General features: G+C 39.9%; 1 protein-coding gene across 1 annotated transcript; it reads right to left on the bottom strand.

Annotated features, from left to right (window-relative positions):
• Positions 1 to 5,102: 5,102 nt before the first annotated feature.
• Positions 5,103 to 6,296, bottom strand: LOC120023898 (C-C chemokine receptor type 6-like). Its single transcript, XM_038967999.1, has one exon. The coding sequence runs from the start codon at positions 6,294 to 6,296 to the stop codon at positions 5,103 to 5,105; it is 1,194 nt and encodes a 397-aa protein (XP_038823927.1).
• Positions 6,297 to 11,437: the final 5,141 nt, after the last annotated feature.

The following is an 11,437-nucleotide window of genomic DNA, read 5'->3' as shown; positions in this document are numbered from 1 at the left end:
ACACACACACACACACACACACACACACACACACACACACACACACACACACACACACAGTGTGAGGCCTGTGACTTACTGGCACATCTTGGCAGGCCCATATGCTGATGGTCTGTGCCCTTAGGTCTGCCATGTCTACTTAATGTAGGACTCTAAGCTCTAACAATAGTATCAAACATCCCCTCTCAGTCATATAAGATCCTGTTTCAAAGTGAATGACATCCAAAGACATATGAAGTCACTCTTACAGTATGTTGTCATTTTGTCATATTCAGTGAAGAGTGCAAACATAGCTGCTTTTCCGCGCCACACCCATTGCTGAGGGCAAGGCAAGGTTTTAATGTAACTCCAAGACCTACAGTATAATTCCTCTGTCCTTTAGGCTGTGTCTTACTGCAATAAAAATGTTTTTTCACCTGTACTATCTTTGATTGTGAGGATCATTCGTGTTTGCATTTACATGGAATAATGTAAGATCAACATTTTGAAGGGGCATTGTGCTTCAATGACAAAGATCCCGCCGCTGAACTTGAAGTCCTTCAAAGGTCTATATTCAGCTTGGGGTTGGGTCTAACCAAAAGTCTTTATGAATGAGCATGCTGTGTGAGTTACATTTGTGTGGACCACGGCAGTCGAATTGCTGGATGAATGGCAAAATGCTGATCATTCTAATGCAAGGCTCGTAAGCTTGTGAGTGATGGCGTTGGGTTTTTCAGTACGATTGAATTGCTGTAATAAAACGATTCTTTGGACCTCTCGTCTGCTCACTGGCTGTTTATTTCCCGTTTATGAATCGACAGCTTCAATTGTTTTCAACACCAGTGTGCAAGGGAATCACACAAAGTATGTGCTGCATGACAGCCTGTCAACTCCAAACCAACCGTGTTCAATACTACACTGGTTTACATGACATTCTCAATGCAATGATGTATGGTGTGCGTGTGCTTCATTTCAGTGTGCCTTATTTTCTACCTCATTTAAGCATGTGGGGTTCATGCAGGCAAAGAATGTACTGTATGTCTGCAATGCCACTGCAGCAGAATGTTAATGTGTTAAGTGTGTGACCTACATTGAAAAGCAATATAGGCCAAAGCGCTTTTCTTACTGTCATTGTCTACAGCTCTTCAGTTGCTCTGGCGTTTCAGTTCTTAATGTTTTCTCGCAAAAAATGTGTCTGTTATTGTACACTTAACAAAACATAAATAGTTACTGATTTAATTTGATCTGGATTGGTTGCTAATGGGAAGTCGGATGGCAGTGGCTGTGTTGTCTCTTGTCCTACTGGTTAAACCAGACTGAGCGCTGCACTAGTAACAGCATTCCGTCTGGTTTAACCAGGCAAGCAGGAGCCACTCTCCTTTGTCCTATTGACATACTTGGCTCCTTATAGACTCCGTATTCATAGATTGATGTGGGATTCTGCCCTCAAAGTCTCTGCCTGACAAACTATTAAAAGAAGTGTATTCAATTAGAGGCCCCAAGTAGATGTATGTGGTACTGCCTTGGGGGTGTCATTACGCTTAATTGGTCTTGGAAACTGACACAAGTTATTGCCATGGGAACAGACGGCGAGGTTTTTTGCCCAACACAATCTCACACCCTTGTGGCTTGGGTGGTGGTGTGACCAGCGGCAGGAGACACAATATTTTGACATGCCAGTGAAATAAATGACTGTGTGTGTTCCCAAAACAGACCTTTGTCTAAGGAAAAGCACTAACAACATGCTACAGCATGTACTGTACATCTACACTGTACTCGTGAGCCGTTTGCCATGTCTGAAACCCAGATTTGAATATATTGTCCCGAACCTTATGTCAGTACACACTTTAAAGGGGCAGTCTGCAAATCCTACATCCATTTTTGGACTTAATTATATATAAATTATAAAGTAATTATATACACCCATTGATTCTTGAAGAATATACAGTAACTTATAAATGCCGCATGAGCTTAGTTCAACTGTTGGTCCCCATTAGAGTCCAAAATGTAAGCTTGTTTTACTCCAAAGTTGTTTATATACAACGTAAATGTAAACAAACACTGTATAGCCTCAAAACATGGTTAAAACTATAATTTTGATATCATTGATTGTCTGTCGTTGCATCCATAGCTCAGTCTATGCATTTGAGAGTAGTTACATTTCTCCCGCTCCATCCCTCAGCTTTTTACGAAAACAGTGGTGGGGTACTGCTTTGTTATTGTTTCAACTCCAGATTTCCGCTTTAAGAAATGAATATAAGCCATAAAAAAGTATTGATTTATTTTGTCAATGAAAATTATTACACAGACATGAACCACAATTGTGCATTAACCAAAGACAGAACTGCATAAAAGCAACAACCGATACATCTTTCATATTCAACAGTAAACAGCAAACAGGAACAGTAATATTATCATTTCAATAAAGATTTTATTTTTTATTTTACATCGATTATTCCTCCCTAATAGTATTAATTAAATAAAGATGCCTGAAAGACTACACATTTTGCTTCCTTAAAACGAAATCAAAGCATTGATTATATTATATTTTTTTCCTTCCGATCTAGACAACCTACTCTAAATTAAAAAGTGAAGAAAGAAAATGATAGAATATTTTCCAAATTAATAAAAAACAAAAATAAAGATGTCTCGATTGCATTTGTCTTCACACCCCATTGCTATTTGTTGGAAGCACCTTTGGCAGCCATTTTTTAAATTTAACTAGGCAAGTCACTTAAGAACAAATTCTTATTTACAATGATAGCCTAGGAACAGTGGGTTAACTGCCTTGTTCAGGGGCAGAATGACAGATTTTTTACCTTGTCAGCTTGGGTATTCAATCTAGCAACCTTTCGGTTACTGGCCCAATGCTCTAACCACTAGGCTACCTGCCGCCCCATTACAGCTGTGAATCATTTTGAATAAGATTCTACCAACTTTGCACAACTCTTAGGAAACATATACTGTATACATTGTTTTTGTCAAAACTGCGCAAACTCAGTGATGGACAGCAATATTTAAAGGCCCAGTGCAGTTAAAAATGAGCTTTTCCTGTGTTTTATACTGTATATACTTCCACACTTTGAGGTTGGAATAATACTGTGAAATTGTAAAAATTATGATAATGCCCTTTTAGTGTAAGAGCTGTTTGAAAAGACCTGACATTTCAGCCTGTTTTGGTGGGTTGGAGTTTTGGCCTTCCATGGTGACATCACCAGGCGGTAAATGAGTTAATAGACCAATAAGAAAGAGTTCCAAACCTTTCTGCCAATAACAGCTAGGCTGAATCCCAAATGACTCCCTTCCCCTCGCCCCTCCTCGGCCCACCATTTGCGCGTTCACGCACGCCTCCACCATATGCAGAAGTTCCCCAAACTGACGGAGTTGAAATGATTGAGGCTGTTGTGGCTTCAGAGCATAGTGCTATCCTGACGCGCACCGCCATATGTTTGGAGTTTGTTCAATGTTATACAACATAATGGAGAGGTGTGACTAATTATCTGCCATGTGCATTTGTTTATGTCTGATTTCGAGACTTGATACATATAACAGATGAAATGAATCCTAAATTAAATGTTTAACTGTTACTGAGGTTTATATTTTGTAAAACGACAGGGGGAACCATGAAGTGGAACATGAATTGCATAATTCAAGTCACAAGTCTGTCCTGAAGTTGATGGGTTTATTGCTCTCCTCGTCACTCTCTGGAAGTCATCCTCTGAGGTTCGTCAGCAACAAGTGACAAGAGAGGGCCCTCCGAGCGATTTGGTAGGGACGAGGTGGTGGTTTGGTAGCAAAATACTAGCAAAATACTTGCTTTAGAAATGTCTCTATGCTAAGAAGCTATTTTTGTTTCTTTTTGACGATTTTAATTGAAAACAATCACACTAAGGTACTTAATTGTTCCCCAGAAATGATTTGATATTGAGATAAAAATGGCTGCATTGTACATTTAAACCTGTCTCTGATTCTTGATCCAATTTAAGTCAGGACTGAGATTGTTATGTGAAGTGAATACAATGTTGTGTATCCTCTTTATTTTCAAGTGTTGTGGTGGCAGCATCATGTTATGGGTATGCTTATCACTGCCAGGAACTGGGGAGTTTTTCAGGATCAAAAGAACAATGAAAGGACCAAAGCCAAGCCTCAGTCTTCTGAAAACCTAACCCTAGGATAGAGTTTTTATTTTTCAGTGGGACAATTACACAAGTTTTATAAAACGAAAGACACACCAGAATGGCATTCAAAGAGGTGTTACGTGTTCATGAATGGTCCAGTCTCAGTCTTGACTTAAATCTGCTTGAAAATCAGAGACAAGGTTTGAATATTGCGATCAATGATTCCCAACCAAATGTAATGAATTGAGCAATTTTGACAAAATGGCCTAAACTCACTAAAGGCGAGCGTGCGAGGCGTGTGTGTGAATTTATAATGTTTTGAATTATAATGACTCAACTGAAGCCGGGCAGACGGGTTGACCGCTTTGACAACTTACTCAATTATAACGTGTCTTTATTTTATTTTTTTATCACTGGAGCTGTAGTCTCACAAAACAATAAAAATGTTATTATTCACCTATTTCAAGCTCATTTGAAATTGGAAGAGGTAACTAAGGGTTGAAGCTTTAAATCTAAATGCTAAATTATACCAATTTATCCATTTATGGAAACACAAAATTGCTATCAGCAAAGATGATTGGAGATATGTACTATCCTGCTGGCATATAGTCAGTGCTCTGCCTGTCTCGTCCTTTCCACCTGCCTCACTCTGCTTACTCCACCTGCCACTTCTGAGTTTTTCACTTAGAGTTATGCAAAGTTGGTAGAATCTTATTCAAAATGATTCACAGCTGTAATGGCTGCCAAATGTGATTTCACCAAGTATTACCTCTGGGGTGTTTTTTTTTATGTTCTAAAATTGGTATTTTTCTTTGAAAATGTGGAATAGGTTGTGTAGATCAGTAGGAAAAATGCTTATCTAATCCCTTTCCCAGATTTAATTTGAAGGCAGCAAATTGTGAAGACTGTGCAAGGAATGTGTAGACTTTCACCTAGACATTGGTAAATGAAACAGACTTCGCTAGGGTTCTAAGCAACAGCAGTCTCCAACACAGGGTCTCCTCCTCACATGGTGAAAGAGGATGCGTTGTCGGTAGAGGATCCGTCCACAGACCTGCGGGCGGTGGAGACGTAGATCTCGGACTTGACCTTGGAGAAGCGTCGGACGTTCATGACCCTCTTCCCCACGCACCACACATCCTCCACAATCTTCTTGAAGTGGTTCCTGAACCTCACCCCGATGAAGGCATACAGCACCGGGTTAAGGCAGCAGTGCAGGTAGGCCACCGTCTCCGTCACCGTCTTGGCCACTTGGGTGGTGTCCATCTCCCCGCAAAACTGGGGGTTGAACATGTGGACCGTGTCGTAGAGCAGGGCAGCGTTATAGGGCAGATGACAGGCAATGAACACCACCACAACGGCCAGCACCACGCGCACTGCCTTATGTCTCTGGAAGTTCTTGACGCGCAGCAGGGTGATGATGACGCTGGCGTAGCAGAATCCCATGACCAACAGAGGCAAGAGGAAGCCCACCGCCATCTGGGTGCTGGGGACCAGGACCTTCATCTGGCGGGCCGTGGCAATGTCCGGGAACCTGAAGTTGCAAATCACAGAGTCCTCTTCTGACTCTGAGGATATAGGGTTCTTCAGACCAACAGGTGTCATAGCATTGCTGTAATCATAGAATCCATTCTCACTTACATTGTAGAAGCTGTGTGCAGGCACATAACGCTCGTAGTAGACAAAGGTGGGGACAGAGAGGAGCAGGGCCAGGCACCAGACTGTAGCACAGATGATGCGGCTGTAGAGGAGAGTGAAGGAGCGGAGCCTGAAGGAGCGGCGGGCCTGGACAATAGCGATGTACCGGTCGGTGCTAATACAGGCTAAAAGCAGCATACCACTGTACAGGTTGACACTGTAGGCCCCTCTGAGAATCTTACAGGCCACCATCCCCATGGCCCAGTCACTCTGCTCATTGTAGATGATCAGGGGCAGAGCCGCCACAAACAATATGTCGGCTATGGCCACGTTCAGAAGGTAAACGTCCGTCATGGACTTGGCCTTCTTGTAGAAGGCGTAGGTGACGATCACCAGGATGTTGCCCAGTAAACCCAGGATGCAGATGACAGAGTGGATGTAGAGTCGCACCACTCTCTCTACACTGTTGTTTTTTGTCATTTGACATGGCTCCACATAATCCATCTCACCATAGTCCTCTGTAATGACATTTGTTGACTCACTATAATCTGTACCATCCATTTTCTCCTATTCAGAGAGAGAGAGAGAGAGAGAGAGAGAACTCAGAGAAGAATAGGCCTTTAATTTACCACACTTGGAATTTGACCGAAATTATCATTTATTTTCAACATACAGTACTGTATGTACTCTAACTAAATGACATACTTAAATCTATTCTATCAATTTCAACTACTGTATACATCAATTATTCTAATTACAAAGCCTTTGGACTTTTGCAAAGATCTGAGTGTAGTTAATTAACATCCTTACGAAAGTGTGACTATAAAGTAAACTGGGGTTGAATGTGGTTAGCGATGCTGTGTGGTGTGATACAGAGATTGGAAATTTTCAGAGAAACCAGGTTATATAACCGCGACACTGAGTGACCCAATTCCCTCTGTAAATGCATGAGAGTGTGATTAAGTATCTCAAGTGAAAAAAAGTGATTTAAATTTTGTGTTCAATGACACACAATACTTTATCGCAGTAAGTTGGTAATTTTAAATATCTATGTGTTTTGAATATGAAAATGGCACAATGTTATTGACAAAGAAATAAAAGTTGTTGTTCCACCTTTGACTCTTATTACTATTCTTCCCTTCCGCATGGTGACTGTTCTCAAAGCATATCTCAAATCCAATCAGGAATTGTATATATTTTTTTTTACAAATCTTCATTTACAGTTGAAGTCGGAAGTTTACATACACTTAGGTTGGAGTCATTAAAACTTGTTTTTCAACCACTCCACAATTATCTTGTTAATAAACTATAGTTTTGGCAAGTCGGTTAGGACATCTACTTTGTGCATGACACAAGTAATTTTTCCAACAATTGTTTACAGACAGATTATTTCACTTATAATTCACTGCATCACAATTCCAGTGGGTCAGAAGTTTACATACACTAAGTTGACTGTGCCTTTAAACAGCTTGGAAAATTCCAGAAAATGATGTCAATGCTTTAGAAGCTTCTGATAGACTAATTGACAACATTTCAGTCAATTGGAGGTGTACCTGTGGATGTATTTCAAGGCCTACCTTCAAACTCAGTGCCTCTTTGCTGGACATCATGGGAAAATCAAAAGAAATCAGCCTAGACCTCAGAAAAAAATTGTAGACCTCCACAAAGTCTGGTTCATCCTTGGGAGCAATTTCAAAATGCCTGTACAAACAATAGTACGCAAGTATAAACACCATGGGACCACGCAGCCGTCATACCGCTCAGGAAGGAGACGCGTTCTGTTTCCTAGAGATGAACGTACTTTGGTGCAAAAAGTGCAAATCAATCCCAGAACAACAGCAAAGGTCCTTGTGAAGATGCTGGAGATAACAGGTACAAAAGTATCTATATCCACAGTAAAACGAGTCCTATATCGACATAACCTGAAAGCCCACTCAGCAAGGAAGATGCCACTGCTCCAAAACAGCCATAAAAAAGTCAGACTACATTTTGCAACTGAACATGGGGACAAAGATTGTACTTTTTGGAGAAATGTCCTCTGGTCTGATGAAACAAAAATAGAACTGCTTGGCCATAATGACCATCGTAATGTTTGGAGGAAAAAGGGGGAAGCTTGCAAGCCGAAGAACACCATCCCAACCGTGAAGCACGGGGGTGGGGAGCATCATGTTGTAGGGGTGCTTTGCTGCAGGAGGGACTGGTGCACATCACAAAATAGATGGCATCATGAGGAGGAAAATTATGCAGACATATTGAAGCAACATCTCAAGACATCAGTCAGGAAGTTAAAGCTTGGTCGCAAATGGGTCTTCCAAATGGACAATGACCCCAAGCATACTTCCAAAGTTGTGGCAAAATGGCTTAAGGACTACAAAGTCAAGGTATTGGAGTGGCCATCACAAAGCCCTGACCTCAATCCTATAGAAAATTTGTGGGCAGAACTAAAAAATGCATGTGCGAGCAAGGAAGCCTACAATCCTGACCCAGTTACACCAGCTCTGTCAGGAGGAATGGGCCAAAATTCACCCAATTTATTGTGAGAAGCTTGTGGAAGGCTACCCAAAACGTTTGACCCAAGTTAAACAATTTAAAGCAATGCTACCAAATACTAATTGAGTGTATGTAAACTTCTGACCGACTGGGAATGTGATGAAATAAATAAAAGCTGAAATAAATCATTCTCTCTACTATTATTCTGACATTTCACATTCTTAAAATAAAGTGGGGATCCTAACTGACCTAAAACAGGGAATTCTTACTAGGATTAAATGTCAGGAATTGTGAAAAACTGAGTTTAAATGAATTTGGTTAAGGTGTATGTAAGCTTCCGACTTCAACTGTATGTTAGATTTCTCAAACATACTGTATTTTTCCTGCATATTTTGTCTTCAATCTTATAATATACCTTTTTACCTGACAAAAGAAGTTAAGCCATATATTCACTTCCTGAATGTACCAAGGTTATTATAGTTTTGTGTTTTAATATTCGTTTTTATTTCTATTCGTTTTTCAATTTTAATTAGAAAATCAGTTTAGTGTCAGGTTTAAATTATGAAGTCAATCTCAATGTGACTTCGATTTCAGATGAATAGCGCAGACTGTTGTAAAATAGTATGGTGGAATGAAACGCTCTCTCTCCAATGTTTACACCCATCCAGTGCTTTTTAACTTGGCCAGGCTGCGGATCCGTAGGTAATCGCCCCGCCGACCCCCTTTTCCCCAGAGTTGAAGATCCGAATCTAGTTCAACACACATTTTTGTTGTCGCCCTTCCGTCACATTTCTTACTATCAGTTGTGGATGATAATTCTACACATTTAGCGGTGAAACTGCCATGCAGCATCTGATACCAACCGTTATCTCAGTCAATTTATTAATGCGGATATGCATTTAGATTTTCTTGAGTTATAGTGTTGTTCAGAAGTAGCTTAGTGTTGTTTTGAATTATGTAGCATTTTAGAGCAGATGAGACGGCGTTAAACTCTAGCATAGCCTACCTGTTTAGTTTAAATCATTAAATCAAAGCACATATTTTGCCGAGTGGCTCGTACTGTTGAGTTTTGGCATCATGAGATAAAAATGCAGCCCATTCGCAAAAAAATTAGAATTAGAAATTAGATGGTGTTTTTTTGTCTTACAGTAACGTTATACCATGCTATTATATTTGGTTATGTATAATACTATCATTAGCCCTTGTTATCGTGCAGACATTGATTCAGTTTTGATGTAACTTTATTAAACGAGCACCATTCGCCAGTAACGTTACGCTTCGAACACACCGACTGCGTCATTGCATCACTGCTGCATAACATTTTGCGCAGCTAGGCAACTATACTGATGCAGGTACCTTTTGCAAATGGTCGCATGCGGTTGGACACATGGAGGAGAGAATCATTTTCGCAGTATCCTCAAAACCGTGTCTTTTTGACACAACTGCTGACAGCTACAGGGACATAAACACAAAAAAATGCTGCTTGGAGACAAGTGTCCACGATAGTAGGATTGCCAGGTCAGTTTAGTAGTGAGCTTGTGCTAGATGTGGCTAGTTAGCGTTAGCTAGCTAGCTAACCTAGCCAATGAGGTGTGTGTGAAAGAAATAGTCATACCACCTTCCTCAACGTTGGTCTCATTGTTGAAAGAGCCTACTCTGCCTATCTTGACTATTTATTATTGCATTTCGCTCCAAAACTGCATTTGAGGGAAATTATATTATAGGCTCTCACAATTAATTTGAGGATGTCATCGAATAAATAATATACTTGGCAAATAAATAAATAAAAAATGTAAAGAAATTATGCAATCAAACTGTTTTTATGTAATCCCAAATTTTTACTGAATGTGTGCAAAAAATAAAATCTACATTCATATTTTGCTACTTTCTGTCAAGTCCACTCATACAATTTGATGCATACGTTCGATTTATCGAACGTATGCACCACACAGAACGCACTGCAACTGCCTCTGCAACGCAATGCTGCAAGGCAAATGCAGCGTTCCATTGGAAATGAATGTACTTCTGGTGTATCGAAACGAAATGACGCAGTCGGTGTGTTCGAAGCGTTATTAGCCTGTTCTCGCAGAGCCTGCGTAACGTAGCTAATCCCCCACAAGCGCACAAGCTTCAGGATCTTTAGCTGTCAAAAAAGTCCGAACAGCAGTCACTCTGTTTTAACTTTAGTCATCTAAATATAAAACCCATTTGTTTCAATTTTTCCTTTATTTTCTGAGCTATTGGTGATGGTGGGCTAATACAGACAGCTTAGTCAAAGGATTTTGAATAGGTTATGTTGTACAATATGTTTTGTGAGACATTACTTATTATTTGCATAGAGTGGGCATTTCCTTAGCTTCCCTAGCTGCAGAGTTCATGCATATTTGATTGGATATGATACATTCCAGCAAGATCCCGAGGGGATTTTTTTTCTTCAGGTAATGTGAGTTCAGACTGCATAATAAACGTAAACAAACAAAAAAAAGCTGCCTCAAGTAGCATGAATCTATTGCACACAACTATTATGATAAAAGTGTTTCTGTGAAAATAATGAAGGGTAATAAAATGGTACAAAGTGCATCAATGCAGACAATACAATGTCAGACAAGACAGTCAAAAGTAGAATTTAAATTATGTCCAAATGGTGCAGCTGTGTCAATTTCAGGTAGGGCATGATTTAGAAATCAACAGATTTGTTTACAATAGATACAATATAATCCACAGTAAAATATTTTTTACATACATTACCACTATGTTTCCAAATAAACATTTAAGTGCATATTGAACATATTTAACCCAGCAGTTTTTCCTCTTACAATATTACAGTAAAATATATTTTTTAGAAACATGCTAAGATTGCCTAGGTCACATATAATTCCATTTGTTGTGCGAGAGGACTTACCAGAATAACGGAGTAATAAAGTTTTACAAAATACTCTTGGGACTTTTCTAAGCCAAGTTTTAAGAAGTGAAGCTGTGAACCTCAGCGATTACAGTATGTCTGTTTTGTCTGATCAGCAAGGACGAAGTAAAGTTTTTGTCCGTTTGATCAACCTACGTGTGTGTGGCCAAGCAGTGTCGCTGCAAGTTCTCAAAACCTCAGTTGGCAGCCTGACACCTACATAACCACAAGATAAAGCATAGGAACTCAAGAAATATGCTTTCAGTTTATTTGGTACACCACCCTGTTCACAAAAATGCTTCACAGGGCA

Source organism: Salvelinus namaycush, chromosome 29 (genome assembly GCF_016432855.1).
Source record: "Salvelinus namaycush isolate Seneca chromosome 29, SaNama_1.0, whole genome shotgun sequence".
Taxonomy (NCBI): domain Eukaryota; kingdom Metazoa; phylum Chordata; class Actinopteri; order Salmoniformes; family Salmonidae; genus Salvelinus; species Salvelinus namaycush.
Note: the sequence above shows the minus strand (reverse complement) of the source record. Positions and strands in the feature narration are given on the sequence as shown.